Source organism: Perna viridis, chromosome 8 (genome assembly GCF_037379345.1).
Source record: "Perna viridis isolate PV_CMFRI_1.1 ecotype Kerala chromosome 8, ASM3737934v1, whole genome shotgun sequence".
Taxonomy (NCBI): Eukaryota; Metazoa; Mollusca; class Bivalvia; order Mytilida; family Mytilidae; genus Perna; species Perna viridis.
In genome coordinates, this window is record NC_142452.1 from 17,705,899 (window position 1) to 17,723,824 (window position 17,926).

Below are 17,926 nucleotides of genomic sequence, written 5' to 3' on the forward strand. Positions count from 1 at the left end.
GTACAGAGAAAAGAAAGATAACTCTATTTTTAAAAAAAAGAACATATTCTGTCAACCTGTACAATATTGTTAGAATAAAATATAGATCATGTTTTCATGTATTTGTCTGTCTCTAAGACTCTTGCGTCTACATGTATGAATTATAATTATTCATGATTGACATAAATCTCATACCAATATAATTTTGTAACTTTTGACATAATAGTATTCTGTACAGATCTCTTATACTCTATTAATTGTATGCAACATGTAAGATTTAAAATAACAGCAAAACATAAGTTTGCCAAACATTGCCACAAATGGTATGTTAACACAAAAAATTATAATAAAAAACACAACTTACTGCTTACCTCTCAAATAGATGAAAAGGTCAGATTAACTGTCTGGTATAATACAGTATGACACATACAAAACTTGAAGCAAATATATGTTTCATAACTGATGTGTTCATGGAACAATAATAACATTCATTACAAACACCAAACACGATGTAAATGAAAGAAAACATGCTATATAAGAAATGCTCAAAAGCTTCTACTCATTCAGTTCCTTTTACAAGGATATCATGGTGTTCCGTACACATGACATTTATAAGGAATTTTTCATCTGTCTATTAGTTTATCATACTGCATTAAAACATTTGGCACCTAAGCATAATACGAAAGAGAAAGTTTTTTTTATTCCTTAGAAACAAGTTCCAATGTGCATTGACATTTATATACTATATAACATGGTTTAATACCACCAAACCTTCAAATTTATAAAATTACTACAAGTATGTGACGGAGGCGCTATCTACGTGTAAGTCCAATTATAAGCAAGAATTAACGTTACAGAACAAGTAAAATCATTCATATTGCAGTTAAGTTTGCTAAGAGTAAATAATGAGTATGTTTATGTTAGAATTTTATTTAACGTTTCAACTAACCTTTAATGCAGATTTTAGCTTGCTGAAATTTCCAGTCGATATATATCTATAGTATTTAAGAATTTACTCTTCAGAACCGTCAGTTAATATGCTGAATGGTCAGTGTATACAATACGCCAGATTTAAAATGTATGTAAAATATCTACATTTTGCCTGACAAAGCAAGCAACCTCTGTCATTATATAATAGTATTAGTTGAGCTATATAATATTCATGAAGGTACTTACAACTCTTTTTACAGATGACGATAAATGAAGTTTGGTGTAGAATACATTAACCACGATTTTGATCTGACAAAGAAACACCGTTTAACATTTAAAACCAATACCCATGTAGTTCGCAGGTAAGTCCGTGGGTATTAAATACCCGTGTAGGTGGCAGATAGGTCTGAGGGTATTAAATACCCGTGTATGTGGCAGGAAAGTCCGTGGGTATTAGATACCTGTGTAGATGGCAGAATAACTAAATTGAGCAAATCAATCATTTGCCTCGTGTTTTAATAAAACGAAACAAAATGAAAACTAAAAGAGCGCACAACAAAATGTTGCATTCATAAAATGCAGTATATATTAGCATTTAAGGTAAGAAAGTTTTTCTGTTACAAACTCGTTTTAATCAAATAAATATTTGTTCAGAAAGATGAATTCGTTTCAAATCTGACCATTAATGCAGTAACGTGTAAACGTGTTGTTTTTAATATAAATAATAAAGAAAATCGCACAAATAAAGGGGGCAATGATGCTCTAGATATTCATGGACATACATGATCAATTATGATAGGTATCTGAGCGCTATAATAGATTCATGACCACGATTATATGAAACCAATATTGGAAAATATTCACATCCGATTTAAATGGGAATTTTACTTATGTATTGTTTTCACTACACCAATTCAAGCAAAAAATGGTGATTGCTGTAAAAAAGAATTTACTTTGAACGAAAAAAGCCTTTAAAGATAAATCACACTTTAAACGCATTGTATGACACAAACTATTATATCGTCTTCGTGACGTCGCTTTTGGCGCAGAATTCGCGATTTATCTCCCTTTGACAGTTGAAGCAATATGACGTCGAGGTTCAGATCTGCTTTGAGAAAATCTTTTTTAAATGTCAGGCGTCCGTCCGTGTGTCCGTCTGTCCTACACAAACTCACCAATACAATTCACAATGGATTCCAAGGAAACCTATACAAAATGTTACTAATATATAGACTATAGAATTTGAAAAAAATATAATCAGCACTAGTTTTTCTAAACGCGACAAGTCGTTGAACTGAGGAATATTAAAGATAGTTCCATGTTATTGCAAATTAAACACAATTTGCCAGTTCATTTTACTAAGGTAAAAATGTAGATATAGTTTCACGCAGAGTATCTAATCCAGGCGCGGATTCATAGGGGAGAACCCACCGAATGCCCCTCCTCTGAAATTCGTGGATATATTTTTTGCATGAAATCATGACTATTTATAAATTCTGTCCCACAAATGGCCTTGCTTCGCTTCGCTCGGCCTTCAAGCTTTTTTACTAGCCAAGTTGAATTCTAGATATGAGTGATTGTCGTCCATTAGCATAAAATATCTTTGCTGTATCAGAGTAGGAACACCAGAAAAAAATATAGCCTAACAACCAGTATGTATATTTACCAACAAGTGTGGCCTGTCAATTTATTTTCTCGATCAAGCTTCTTCGGAAAATCAAAACGAATCTAAATTCTTTATTACAGGAAAAAGGGGTCATGTTTCTAATAATTTCAAAAGGTGGGTCATGAACTTTTCTCCTCCTTTGCAGGGGACTTTGTTCTCCTACTTAATCAAACTATGGTAAGAAATAAGGAAAGGATTTGCCATTAAAATAATAGGAATACCTACATCTAATTAGGGGGCAACCATTTGATTTATATGAGGGGGAAGGCTGGGATCAAAGTTTTTGTCCTGCTTTTTTTTAATTTTTGAAAACTTTTTTTTCAGTACAGAGGGCCGAAATATTTTTATAATGTAAACGAAAAATATTAGGAAAATTATCTATAGTTCCTGATTTTTAATTTCTTGAAAATTGCAATCCTGCCTTTTTATTTCCAATTTGATACAAAGTACGCTACAAGAAGACACAAGAATCCATACAAACAAAGTTTTATAGCTGGATCTGCTACATGTACAACCGAACCTCTTTCACAACTTTTAACTTCTATACGCACAACTGTCAAAGAAGGTCTGACGTCCTACCACAACACTTGTTACTCCCGTAGTGGTATTAATTCAATGTGGATACTGAAAGATCTTTTGGAGACAATCAGTTCAAGACTATTATCTGAATATAATAGCATTAAAACCTATGATTTTTCAACACTGTATAATTCTATTCTCTATACTCAGCTAAAATCCCGACTTTAAAAACATTACATCGTTGTTTTTCCAAAAAAGATGGTACACCTAGATACAAATATATAGTTCTTGGTAGAGATTCCTCATACTTTGTAAGAAATAATTCCCAATCATCATCCAAATATACAGAGGAAGATGCTTACAGAATGCTGGAATTTTTAATCGACAACATATTAGTCCAGTGTGGTGGACGTTTTTTTCAACAAACGGTCGGCATTCCAATGGGGACAAATTGTGCTCCTTTACTTTCTGACCTATTCCTCCACTCTTATGAGACTGACTTTATAGCTGATCCGATCAGAAAGAAAGAATATCGTTTGGCTAGATCCTTCAATTTCAGTTTCCGCTATATAGATGACGTATTATCTTTAAACAATTCTAATTTCGGGGATTTAACACCTCGCATCTACCCAAAAGAACTTGAGATAAAGGATACTACAGACACTGTGAAGTCAGCCTCATATCTTGACCTATACTCAGAAATCGATGGTAAAGGAAAACAAATGACCAAATTTTACGACAAACGTGATAACTTTTCATTCAGAATTGTCAACTTTCCTTTCATCTGTGGCAACATCCCTTCGGCTCCTGCGTATGGAGTGTTCATATCACAACTCATACGTTATGCCAGAGCTTGCCAAAACTACGCATACTTTTTGTATCGCGCTAGAACTCTAACAAATAGGCCTCTGGAACAGGGTTATGTTGCTACAAGATTGAAGTCATCACTTCAGAAGCTTTATGGTCGTCATCATGAATTCGTGGATCGTTATGGTGTATCCATCTGCACCATGAAAACTGATTTATTCAACGGGTCATAGTTTTCCTTTCGTCGTTGGTCTACCCCGGACTTGACTTTTTATTTGCAACTCGGCGGGTGTTTCTAGAAAAGCAGAGGAGGCTTACCCTACCGGTGCACCTGGTCCATGCTCCCAGTTTTTTGTGGGATCCGAGTTGTTCATTTGCTTTTGTTACTTTGTATGTATGAGTTTAGTTACTTTATGTTCTTTGTTGTGTATGTTTTCCATGTCTGGTCTTTGTCCCTGTATTATATCTTTTGATTACCGCTATAACATTGGTTCCCTTGATTACTCTTGTACAAGTACAAATGGTAGGTATTTGTGCACTCTCTTAAATGTAAAAATACTTCACCTGTCGTGCGATATTCTCTACCTTTTGTTCAGTAAAATATTACTACTAACTGTTGAATTGCTCCATGCACATTTGTAAATGTTGAACTTAGATCTCTAAGTCATTCGCTATTAAAGTATACATATAGCATTGTGTTTACTTAAATTTTTAAATATGAATACGAATTAAAACAATTTTAGGATCATGCAACCATAATAGTTTTATGTATATATAGCCTTTTGTTGAATCTTCTGTCTACATTCCAATTTCTTTCCAGTCTTAATTCTTTTGTCTTTCGGTTTTTTTTTAGTCAAGTCTTTGTATTGCCATTTTGATATTATATATCTTCATTCTGTTTCGGAATTTGTGAAGACGTCTCGTCTCTGACTATAACGTAACGTTATTCAAAATAATGTTTGGAATAAGAAACGTCCAATAACGAAACAAAATTGTGCAGAAATGGTACATAAATATGAATTACTTTCTTATTTGATAGGAGACCCCCATTTTTTAAAGATTTCATTCCATCAGCTAATGGATACATTTTCATACGGCAAGTTTGAAAAAATCTTAATGTGAGAAGTATTTCAGATTACTGTGAATATGGTTCAAAAGTTAGTCTTTCTTTTCGCAAGAGACAATGAAAGGTTCTTTTTAGGATGATAAAACTCATTTTTTTTGTTTTTAATGTTTTAAGAATGGGGAAAAGAAAATTCCCAATAGCTACTGGTGTATGACGTGTTATTCGTAAAATATTAATCAGAACAGATACGTCTGAATTGAATTCGGAACATGACAAAAAGTCCCGATTTTACGATTTTTTTAACTACTATATCTTCATTAAAAGCACCGTGATCTATATTTTTAGAAGCTTATTTAAAAGCCTTTATATTTAAGAACATTTCACGAGATTCCTAACGTCAGATATGGTAAGTGGGATTTGTCTTTAATATAATAAAGGTCCTGATTCTGATGTATTGCTGACCGATCTTATAGTAATATGCATTAGTAAGCATCAACAAAGAAAAATGAATCTGCATGTATAAAAACATATATTGTGATTTTAGCCTATGTTTGGACAATATAAATGTTTGATAAGAGTTGGGAGAAGCAGGTTTCGGCTACCTACTTTTGTACACAAATCCTGATTTAAATTGATACTCGTACTCATAGCATGTTACTGAATCCAATTGTGGAACCTATTGCTGTATTAATTTTTGTTTCTGTGCATCAATTTAGTTGTCTTCGCGTTCAGAAGACTTAAATCGATATACATCTGAACATTTGCACTTAAACAACCACACAAATTAATTAAAAGATTACATACCTCTTTATGTGCTAAACTCATAAAACTGTTTAAAGTAAATGGTTTTGCCTTCCCAACGAGACCACTCATAACCAATTATAAATGTTTTGGTGAACTCAGCATTGATATCTCTTAAAGTTTTGTTGTAGTTGCAAAGCATGATTTAAGAAAAGTCTTTTTTTTTAAACAGAATAGTATTTTTTTTCCAAATTGTTGTATACAAAACATGCTAAAAGAATAACGCTTACATTACATTTCTTATCTAAGTATCAGATAAGCTGGTATTTATAACATTTCTGAAAAGTGGTTTGTGCCCAATGTATCTGAAGATATTTGTGTCTAATTAAACAAAACGTAAAATTTAGTGGTTAACTTAGTTACTTATCACTTGAATGCTGAGCAAATGTGTTCGTAAAGTTATACAAACAATACCTGTTGCATTTGGTTAAGATCTGGAGTGGCTGGCTAGTGATGAATTGTTTCCAAAACGTAATAATGTTGAATTGTTACATCTGTTCGTTGAAAATTGGCTATTAAGAATATACCAACACCTCAAACAGTCCCATGTACACATGTGTCTAGAGACAATATAAACAGTCAATGTGATCATTGAACAATTGAGATGAAAGCAGTCTGTCAAAATTGCAGCTTAAGCTTCAATTCTGCATTTCAATCCAAATATCTGAAGATAGAAAAAGATGAATAAAAATGTAAAGCGTATCACTTGTGATTATCGCAAGAGAAGAGTACAGCTCATAACAAAATCATCATCATCATAATTACAAATTTCTTTATATAGCAATAGAACATAACCAGACTAGAGAGAAAGTGAAGGAGAAAATGAGACAGATGTCATTTCTGCATATTTGTCTTGCAAATGTAAACCCAAACCAAAGAAAAGAAGAAAATAGACTTTTTAAAAAGATTACCATTGCTAACCACAAAAAGACACCGTCTAGTTCTTACCATGAAAGCAAATTGCAGTCAAGTCAATTGAATTTTATGATGACAAACGATAGACCAAAACAAAAAAACCCTACCATTTGAGTTTTCGTCAGGTAAAAGTTCCAGTTGAATAATAAAAAAAAAACACCAAGAAAAGAGAGATTATTGTAATCTATGCTTTTGAAAAAAAAAGTTTATGTAAATGTGCAATAGCAAGTTTCTGAAGTTTCTAAGTACACACGAAAAACTACTTACAGGAATACCTATTATATTTCATTTAGCTTAAAGAAACCCCGTTCTTTTAATATGAGTTGAAAGGTCATCTATGCTTACCTCATCAAACAAAAATGTATTTGAAAATACCCAATACATCTACAAAATGGCTGATGTAGTAATATTTTATATGAATTTTGAGTACTGGTAAAGGTGTTGAGAGATTGGCCAGTAATGAATGGTTTTGAATACTTTTTAGATTTTGTCAGCTCCTGAAAATTACCAGCATTGATATCTCTAAAAGTTTTGTTGTAGTTGCAAAGCATGATTTAAGAAAAGTCTTTTTTTAAAAACAGAATAGTATCTTTTCCAAATTGTTGTACACAAAACATACTAAAAGAATAACGTTTACATTACATTTCTTATCTAAGTATCAGATGAGCTAGTATTTATGACATTTCTGAAAAGTGGTTTGTGCCTAATGTATCAGAAGAAATTTGTGTCAAATGAAACAAAACGTAAAATGTAGTGGTTAACGTAGTTACTTATCACTTGAATGCTGAGCAAATGTGTTAGACAACTTATACAAACATTACCTGTTGCATTTGGAACACTGGTTAAGATCTGGAGTGTCTGGCTAATGATGAACTGTTTCCAAAACGTAATAATGTTGAATTGTTACATCTGTTCGTTGAAAATTGGCTATTAAGAATATACCAACACCTCAAACAGTCCCATGTACACATGACTAGAGACAATATAAACAGTCAATGTGATCATTGAACAATTGAGATGAAAGCAGTCTGTCAAAATTGCAGCTTAAGCTTCAATTCTGCATTTCAATCCAAATATCTGAAGATAGAAAAAGATGAATAAAAATGTAAAGCGTATCACTTGTGATTATCGCAAGAGAAGAGTACAGCTCATAACAAAATCATCATTATCATAATTACAAATTTCTTTATATAGCAATAGAACATAACCAGCCTAGAGAGAAAGTGAAGGAGAAAATGAGACAGATGTCATTTCTGCATATTTGTCTTGCAAATGTAAACCCAAACCAAAGAAAAGAAGAAAATAGACTTTTTAAAAAGATTACCATTGCTAACTGCAAAAAGACACCGTCTAGTTTTTACCATGCAAACAAATGACAGTCAAGTCAATTGAATTTTTATGATGACAAACGATAGAACAAAAAAAAAATAAATAAAAAACCTACCCATTTGAGTTTTCGTCAGGTAAAAGTCCCAGTTCAATAATAAAAAAAAACACCAAGAAAAGAGAGATTATTGTAATTGATGTTTTCAGAGAAAAAACAGGTTTTGAAAATGTACAATGGCATGTTTCTCATATTTCTAGGTACATAAGAAAAACGACTAACAGGAATACCAATTATATTTTGATAACATCAAGAGACCTGGTTCTTTTGATATGTGCTGAAAGGTGCCATATTGCTTGCCTCATCAAACAAAAAATGTATTTGATAAAACCCAATTCATTTTCAAAATGTCTGCCTTAATAATATTTTGTATAAATTTTGAATACTTGTAAATATGTTGAAAGACTGTTCAGCAACGAATGCATATATGAGAGAGAGAGGGTTATATTTATAAAAAGTGTACACCCCCCTGCTCCCCAAATTCTTGATGTCTACTATCAATACGTCTATTGACCAATCTAAATGAAAACAGACTCTGATAGGATACAGCCACATGCCACTTCTGAATTTCATACTTAATTCCTAGAAAAGAAGAAAATGGACCAATTGAAAAGCTTCTCAATGCTGACTGCACGAAGACAGCCAGCGACTAGTTCTAACAACGAAATCTAATGACAGTAATACAAATTTTAATTGAATTGTATGATGTCAAACGAATGAACAAAAAGAACTCATTTGAGTTTTCTTTCAGAAATAGTTCCCATTGAATAAAAAAAAAAAACACTGAGATAAAGAATTCATTGTAATTGGTGTTTTCCTATATAAATGTACAATGTCATGTTTCTGCAATTTCTAAGGCCACAAGAAAAAACTTCTTAGAGGAGGAGTATCTATCATATTTCAATTAGCTTATGGAAACCCCATTCTGAAATATTGTTGCTGGGGCGTTAAACCGCAACAATCAATCAATCATATGAAATGGTGGAAGGTGATTTATTGCTTATCTGATCAAGCAAAAAAATGTGTGTGATAATACCCAATACATCTTCAAAATGGCTAACTTAGTAATATTCAGTATGAATTTTGAATGCTTGCAAAGGTGCTGAGAGATTGGTCAGCAATTAATGGTTTTGAGTACTTTTATAAGGTAGTCAGTTGTTGAAACTAACCAACATTGGTAACTCCTAATTTTGCACAATAGCATTTATTTCAAATCTTTGTTATATTAACAAACAGAATAACGTTAAAATTACATTTCTTATTCAAGCATGCCTCAGTTTCTTATGTTAAGTCGTTACATGATTGATCTAATCAATTTCATTGGTGTGAAAATAGAAATAGAAAAAAAACAGTACATGCGCATTTCCAAACTAGAATTTAGAACAGATTGCAATGGATGTCAAGCTAAAAATCATAACTCTTGTAGTATTTCTGACATCTGGAAGCGCAGGTAATACAATCTTGCTCAGTTGATCCATTGGTAAATGTTTTGCCTTACATGAAGAATGGGAAAAACGTTTGCAGACAACCACGTGTTAATATGTAAAACAATATACAGCTTGTATTCCTGAGGTTGTTGGGTTCATAATATATTGTTGAAAATTGACTTAAAACATTTTAGGAGCCTTCTTGAATCAAACGGGGAATTTTGTGGCATTTCAACAGGTAGATGGGAATAGATTAAAATGGGTTTGTCGTAAAACAACTTTCGTTTTCTAAACAGTCTCAACAGGAAGTCACGTCATGTCTCGCCATTGATGTGAACTATTCCACTACTGAGCACTCAAAATCGAAACAACGGAAAATTTTGACCGGAAAAATCTTACAAAAACATACCTTCTAGCTCTTTGCATACCTTTTTGCTTAGCATGGTATTGATATGTGCAAAACAGATACATGTATACTGCATATCAGATTGTCCACTTGTAAAAACAAATAAAGCATTTATGCATATTTCAAGAGAAATTTATAGTATAAGGAGATGTTTGTTCTTGTCGGGCTATATCCGTCACCTTAATTATGCAATCCATATATTCATATGTATATACCACAGGCACTGATGCCTTAAACAATGATTGTGTGATGGTGAAAACAAAAAATATCTCTAGAAGGGATAAGTACGTCACATGTTTTCAAGATGTACAAAAAGAATACAAAACTTCACAATTTGTTTCTTGTATTATCAAAATTTTCAACAAGTTTGTAAAGTAACCTATTTCATTTAAATGAAAATCATCCCTCAACAAAACTCTTTTCATATTGAACATGTGTTTGCACATGGCGTACGGCTTTTGCAAGTCTACTGTGTGTCCGTCTCGTTTAAATGAACTATACGATACTCATTAAGGCTTGAAACAATGACAAGACTGTACATTAAAGACTTACACTATTCATGAAAAAACGATTATATGGTAGAGGAGACAGACACACATACTCACAACGATTACGAATTGCTCATGGCGGTTCTGTAAACATTGAATGCATATCATTAATGTTCGTTTGTTTTGACAATCCAAATGTTGACTTTAAAAATATAAAAACAAAACATTATTGCCAAAAATTGTAATAAAAACATTTTGTAATGCTTAAAATGAAAAAAAAAATTCAAATATTATAAATTACTAGCAATCTTGCTTGGTTTTTCACTAAATACTGTTCGGAAGATTTTAGTTCAAAAGTCATGTAAAAGTCCGAGAATCTCCTCTTTCTATGGGCTGATGTCATCAAAATGAAAAATGAAATAGGTTTCATTGGCGTGAAGCTTTTTCTGTTGCTTAAAGCAAATGAATGTTTAGCTGGGGGTATGTAAAACATTAACAACATCTCATTTTCAATTTCAAACCGTGTTTTATTCACTCAAAGAAACAAAGAGAAAATTCCAGAACATTTGAAGTTCCGTACAACGATGGCCACACATACATATACTGAAACATTAACTCAGCATGGAAAAAAAGCCAACACCTTTTACTTTTTACCTGGGACAATTGGTTTTATATTATAACAATAGCAAAAATCTTGAACGACATTTATGCTTTAAAAGTTTGGTACGGTAATCATAGTAAGAAGGTAACTACCGCAGACAAACTATTTTTATTTCATAAATGAGCTATTCCAGGAAGTTATTTAACAACTCTGCAAGTAGTTGATTAATTCCACCTTACCTTTTTTTCAACACGGGTCTATTTTGAGAAACAGACCCACATTTGTTACAATTAATACAACAATAGTTCAAAATTTTGTCAAATGAGATCATTTTTGGGTTCAGAACTCGTTTTGAAACTATAAACCACAGCTGAATTTGTTATGCTTTATACTTTTGGTAAACATGACAAGAGATATTGCGAAATTAGATTTTTTTAAAGACAAAATATTTTCAGTTAAATTGTAAAGCATTGATAAGGAAAACTATCATACCAAGAAAAACATAAGCCATCGGATATATTGTTTCCAGAAAGTTAACTGTAATAGTGTAAAAAAATAAATTCTTATTTTAAATTAAATTTTATTCTTACCAGAGTATACTGTTTGAAACTGGAAAACAAAATTCTCCATTTTAAACTTTAAACTTCTTCTAAGCTTAAGGAAAAATTAATAATAACCTCCAGTTGGCAAACATTTCAAATTGTATGTACATTCTATTGATTATAAAATACCAGATAAAGGAATAATATATCACGAAAAGAAGTAGGTATAGGTGGAACATTTAAAAAGCAAGGTCAATATTTGAACGTTTCGTATCTACGTATCTAGTAATTAAACAATCTGTCATATGAATTGCAATATACAAAAAGATATCCACGTGACATTTATATGATATATTATACCAATAACATACAAAAACCTTCTGTTTTCCCCGCTGAAATTTCGAGACCATGTTTCGAAAATCTAAAAATAGAGAATAGATCTGTTTCCTAACTGTCAGTTATGTAAATGAAATAAGTTCAGTGGACATTACCCAAGTGGCATCCCTGAAAATGAATGTTTGATAAATAGCAAACATTTAAGAACATGTATTTCCTACGTTATTGAATTGTAGTAACCAATATTGTAGCAATTAGAAAAAAATCAAGAAGACTACAAATTTTTAGGGGTTTTGTGTGTTTCAAACATACATTCTACGAACATCGGTCACCCTGAAGAAAAAGTATTAAATACTTTCGATGAAGATTTATTGCATTGCTTGCATGTAATTCATATTTATAATCTCAATATATTTGCAATTGTTTACATCTTGAAGGGAAATTATTTCTTGGAACACAAAAGATAAAAAGGACAAGATACACAGCGTATATTTTAATTGTATATGAAACTTAAAGCTGGAAAAATAAAACAAAATAAGCTATATCATTTACGTGAATCCATATTTAAAACGTTACATTTCAGTTGTATAACTTTTCGTTTTGCTTGTACTAATTGGTTTATATCAATGTTTTCTTTAAAGATTGAACATGTTTAAAATTGTATCGCTTTTCAAATATCAAAATTACACATCATTGTGTCATTATATTAAAACGCGTAATTTGCATATTCATAGTTGGTATGGCCCACTTGAAATGAACTTTACATTATGAAAATTTTGGATTTTTTGCTAATTTCAGACGACTGTACTGGGGAGAAGCCAAAATGGCAACTACAGTCTGACGTAATAGTAAAAGGCAAAGATGTCGAAATTAAATGTATTGTTGACCAGCTAAATCCCGCGTGTACTAGAAAATGGACGCGAGGCCAAGAAAGTAAACTTGTGATGTTCGACGGTCAGCCTACAAGATCTGTCAAAGGCAAATATTCCGAACGACACAATGCCGATGGTTTTATTATAGTGATAAAGAACATTAGTGAAGAAGATCTTAAGACAAAATATACATGTGTCTATGGTTTTCTAGAAGATCATGGGATTATTCCATCTAACGAATTTATAGGCATGTAGTATATATCTGTAGATGTATTAAATGTGCTAATTAATTACAAGCGATCTTTAAACAAATTTCGAAACGTGGAAGGTGTGAAGAGTAAGGGCTTGTTTACAGCACGATGTATAAAGTATACTTTCTCATCAATTATATGAATGTTTTTGAGAATCTCAGCAAAATCATTGTAAAACACATTAATGAGAAGCATTAGAAAAGCTTTGTTCAAATTTCTTATACTCGGTCAAAGAAAGCTAAACTTTTTCCTAAACTTTATCATTAAAAACATACACTTTTATTCTGTTTTCAAATACATTTTCTTTTGTCTTTCAGTGCTACCAACCAAAAGCAGTGTAAATCAATCTGTTAGTTTGACGTCCACAGAAGTGAGGATATCGATCAATTTTTCGAGTATATATCCACTTCCAAATTGCGACTTTTTTCTAGGGGTGAGGAAACTCTGTAATATTTAAGTATTTGAACAGGTCAAATTGATATGCAGTACAAAATTAAAAGAAAAAGCAAAGTGGCTTGGACTCTTTTAACGTTATTATTCTTGTTCTGTTATGGCGGGTGTTTCGGTAAGTTATAAACTGTAGAATATCAAGAATAAATTCTTGCGTAAAACAAATATTTTATCATGAGTGTAACATAACCATGGCGTCAAAAAGGACCCATAAATGTAAATATAAATCAACTGGTCATTCCTACAAAAGATATTGATCTGAAATTTTGCATTTAGTGTAATGGAAATTTGTTCTAAATGATTGTTTGGTAAATGCTTCATGAGACCACATGATATTGAAAATGTATTAGCCATTTTTAGACTTTGATAAATATCAAAATATTTAAAGAGTCTAACCTGACACACCATTAGAGTCAAATGTCAAACATTTACTGTAGAGCAATCAATAAGGTCACAGTTACAGACTCGGGAGTTTGTTTTTTCCATACATTCACCTTTGTAAAATACATGTCCCAGTCGGTATAAAGCGACGTTAATAAATTACTGAGCAAGGGCCGTATTTGAGAGCTGAATTACGTTATATACAGTAACTACTGAGTCATCCAAAGGCTTGAAGAAAAAGCAATACAAATTTTTCAGTAGACTAGCTACAAGCCCTCTCTTTATATTAAAGAATATATGAAAAATTTATTGATTGCATGTATCCCTCTGATAGCAAATCTACAAATTAATTCGGGAGCAGAAATTAGTAGTGGTGTTATCAGAGAGGTTAATGACATTGATTTTCTATGTCATATTTTAAATAAAGAGGGACTTGTAGCAAGTCTAGTTCTACAGTTTTTGTTTGCCTTCACGAGTGTGTCACATTGTTATAATACAATGCAGTTACAGTTATTTTCAACAGTATATTTTGCCTATTATTCCTAAAATTATATTTTGAGAGAGAGCATCCGCTTGACAAGAGTTGTTCACACTTGGTTGCTTACTTTATTTTGGTTTAATTTACATAATTGAAGAAAAACGTTGTATATATGCCATAACTTGTTTCGATCTAATAAATATTTATTTTTAACACAGAATTACACTTAACTCTTTATGTACTGTTTATCATTTAAAATCTAACTTCTGACAAGAAATGCATGTTTGATTTTTGTTGCAGGGTAGCAAATTAGAATTTTATATGAAATATCAAAAGACAGGCCATGACTACCAGGTTCTTTACTCTATAGATAAAATTATTTCTATAAATGAACAGTGCATTCAGTTAGAGGTTGCGTGCAAATTGGTCCGCTATGAAGAGCTATGGGAAGGAATTAGGATAGCTCGAAGTAATCCTATGTGCAAAGGTATTTTCTAATTTACTTTATTTGCAAACGTTTTCGTCCTTTCCAGAAAACAATGTAAAAATACTTGAAATATTGACCAAAATGATATGTACGTTCAGTGAATAGAAATTAAACAAGTTAGGGAAATGATAAATAAAATGCCTCGTAGGGCGCAGCTAAATATGACGGCAGTGGTCGAACCCTGAACAGATGGAAGGTATGAACAAACCATTCAAACTTGATATAGCTCTGAATTTTGATTATGATTGAATATTTGACACACGATAAGAGTTTTACCAAAATCACTTTTTTGGGCAACTTTCCTGAATGGTTCAAGTCAAACACTCCAACAAAATCTTCCTTTGACGGTATGACACTTCAAATTTCCATTCCCTTTACTCAACTTATCATCAAGAAATCTGAAAAAAATATGCCTCCTGTGCAGCCCCTGATTCTTATTTGGCTCAAGTTACAACCCCTCACACAAATCTCAGTCTTTTTGTGGTATTGCAGTTTGTAATACAGTTTAAATGAAATCCATTCACTTTTACTCAAGTTGCCATCCAGAAATCAGAGAAAAAACAACTTTTATTTCTGGTCCCTTTCTGATCTCTTATCCTAACTTGGCGCAAGTAAAAATCCTCAAAATGAATGCCAGCCTTCCTGTTTTAGTATGTCACCTTGTACTAAAAACTTATATGGAATCCATTCGTTTTTTTAATTAAATCATTGTAAACTTTGTGACCACTTATTCTTACTCGGCTCGAGCCACAACCCCAAAATTCAATGTCAGCCTTCATTTGATGGCCAGGCATCTTATAGTAAAACTTTTACTCAAACAATTGTTCGAACGTACGAAAAATGTAAGATTTAAACCCTTTTCTGGTCCCTAATTTCGAAAAGGTTCCAGTTTTTACCCTCATAATCAACCCTAGTCTTCTTATGGTGGAATGGCACTTTGTAATTTAGAGAGATCCATTCAATAATAGTCAGGTTATCATCTGGACATAAGAAAATGCTTGTTGCTTGCCCCCTTTTTAGCCCCTTGTTTAAAAAAGTTCAAGTCTGAACCCCAAAAGTCAGTCAATCCCAGTCTGACTATTGTGGTTTAAAATATTGTCGAACAATATTATATGCTTTATATAGTTAAAATCTATGAAATGTTTTTTTTTTGCCCCTTTTTGGTCCCTTATTATAAAACTGTTGGGCTATAGCCCTAAAAATTTTCTTTGTAGTTAGGAACCTTGTCATAAGATTTTATATATATCAACCGACCAATACTCAACTAATCACCGGAAAACCAAGTGTCTACGGACGTCGACGACAACGCGGAATACGACAACAGCACCATACCTTAAAACGACCGCACATTTTTAGGTCATGTAAAAGCGATAGTGGTTGTAGTTTTGTCATAAACTCTAGAAAGCAAATCCTATCAGCAGAACTATGAATAGTCCCTTATACTGATACACTCTTTCCCTCAAAAGACCCCAATAGATTGAAAAAAAATACATACATTTTATTGTTGTCATTTTAGGAATTGGAAGTAAACAACTCTATGCCAGGTTGGAGGTGTTTGTATTTTTAGCAGTTATATCCACAATTTTGAAATACGAAATATAGTTTTAAGAGCAATAGTAATGTATAGAGATAATTTTAAATTTTACAAGCAATGAACAATAATTCTGGTGCCTAATATTTCGATTTAGCGACTGTGGGTATGAGGCCGATCAAACTGAAATAATGGACTGCTTCCAAAATTGGAAAACAAAGATTAAATGAGGTCAATTAAGTTTCATTTTTATTCCTTTCATTTGTGGCAACATCACTACAGCACCTACGTATGGAGTGTTCATATCACAACTCATACGTTATGTCAGAGCTTGCCGAAATAACGCAGACTTTTTTGTATCGCCCTAGAATTCTAAGAATTAGGCTTCTGGAATAGGGTTATGTTGCTACAAGAATAAAGTCATCACTACAGAAGTTGTATGGTCGTCATCATGAACTCGTGGATTGTTATGGTGTATCCATCTGCGCCTTGAAAATTGATTCAACGTGTCATAGTTTTCCTTTCGTTTGTCTACCCCGAACTTGACTTTAGATGAGCAATTCGGCGGGTGTTTCTAGAAAAGCAGAGGACGCTTACCCTACCGGTGTACCTGGTCCATGCTCCCTTTTTTTTAGTGGAGTTCGAGTTGCTCATTTGCTTTTGTTACTTTATATGTATGATTTTAGTTACTTCATGTTCTTTGTTGTGTATGTCTGTTTTTCCATGTCTGGTCTTTGTCCCTGGATTACATTCTTTTGATTACCGCTATAACATTGGTTCCTTTGATTATTCTTATAGGTATTTAAGGAATGATTATTATATTTTTCGGTGATAGCAGGTGATAGAGATATTTAAGACATTTTTTTTTCAATTGATACCTTCCTATGTATTTAGTTTTAATGCTACTCCTTGAGACAATAGTACATCATACGAAAACTTACAATATTAATATACGAAAACTTACAATATTAATATTTTGGTGTTTAACGAGCACTTGGTCGAAATTAAACCACTGATGGACAAAATCACATAGAGTATTCGAACAGCTCAGTAATCAGACTTGTCTGACCAAAATTAAATCATAGATTTTTTTTTACCGAAAATCATTGTCATATAATGCAACGCGCTGAAACACCGAAGCGTCATTCACTGTATTGGTCTTGATAGAACTTATCGGTGCTGGATTTGGCTTCCTTCGATAATCTTGGTTTTTATTCTTTTTCAAATCGTTTCTATGGCACATATGGGTAATATTTATTTTATCATCTTAAAACACACTGTAAAATACGTAATGAGAAAACAAAATAAATTATAAGAAGCTCTAAACATCATAAAAAACCTAGAATTTCTAGGTCCGGAAGTGATTCCATAACAAGCACAGCCTTTGACCCTACTGGCCAGTTTCAATTTTTTAATCGCAAGTCCGAGTTGCTCATTTACCTTTGTTACTTTGTATGTATGATTTTAGTTACTTTATGTTCTTTGTTTTGTATGTCTGTTTTCCATTTCTGGTCTTTGTCCATGTATTGCATTCTTTTGATTACTAGCAACCCGGTAGCTTGCAACTATCCTAATTTTGAGCTTCTTGAAAAAAATGCTTGCTTTGAAC

The 17,926-nt window shown here is 32.4% G+C and overlaps 2 protein-coding genes across 7 annotated transcripts in view; one reads left to right on the forward strand and one right to left on the reverse strand.

Moving 5' to 3' along the window:
• The window catches only part of LOC148609588 (calumenin-like), a 26,618-nt gene extending 14,850 nt beyond the window's left edge, over nucleotides 1–11,768 (reverse strand). The window contains exons 1-4 of one of the 4 annotated variants that reach the window (XM_088540465.1): nucleotides 11,580–11,766; nucleotides 7,505–7,760; nucleotides 6,183–6,432; nucleotides 1,156–1,218 (exon numbers count right to left, since the gene is read on the reverse strand). In XM_088540465.1, the coding sequence (XP_088396591.1) occupies nucleotides 1,156–1,218; nucleotides 6,183–6,191 (72 nt within the window). In that variant the 5' untranslated portion in view covers nucleotides 6,192–6,432; nucleotides 7,505–7,760; nucleotides 11,580–11,766. Of the gene's footprint in view, nucleotides 1–350; nucleotides 6,433–7,504; nucleotides 7,761–11,579 lie in introns of all 4 variants that reach the window. The other 3 variants (XM_088540467.1, XM_088540468.1, XM_088540466.1) reach the window with 3 other exon arrangements.
• On the forward strand, nucleotides 9,410–16,557 carry LOC148609589 (uncharacterized). 3 transcript variants are annotated; one of them, XM_088540470.1, is made up of 5 exons: nucleotides 9,410–9,517; nucleotides 12,666–12,986; nucleotides 13,308–13,423; nucleotides 14,600–14,786; nucleotides 16,303–16,557. In XM_088540470.1, the coding sequence occupies exons 1-5, from the start codon at nucleotides 9,460–9,462 to the stop codon at nucleotides 16,386–16,388; spliced, it is 768 nt and encodes a 255-aa protein (XP_088396596.1). In that variant the 5' UTR covers nucleotides 9,410–9,459; the 3' UTR covers nucleotides 16,389–16,557. The 3 variants fall into 3 exon arrangements, with proteins under 3 accessions (XP_088396596.1, XP_088396595.1, XP_088396597.1); XM_088540469.1 differs by lacking the exon at nucleotides 9,410–9,517 and adding an exon at nucleotides 10,739–10,868; XM_088540471.1 differs by lacking the exon at nucleotides 9,410–9,517 and adding an exon at nucleotides 10,739–10,868 and having other exon boundaries at nucleotides 12,666–12,845.
• The last annotated feature ends 1,369 nt before the right edge of the window (nucleotides 16,558–17,926 follow it).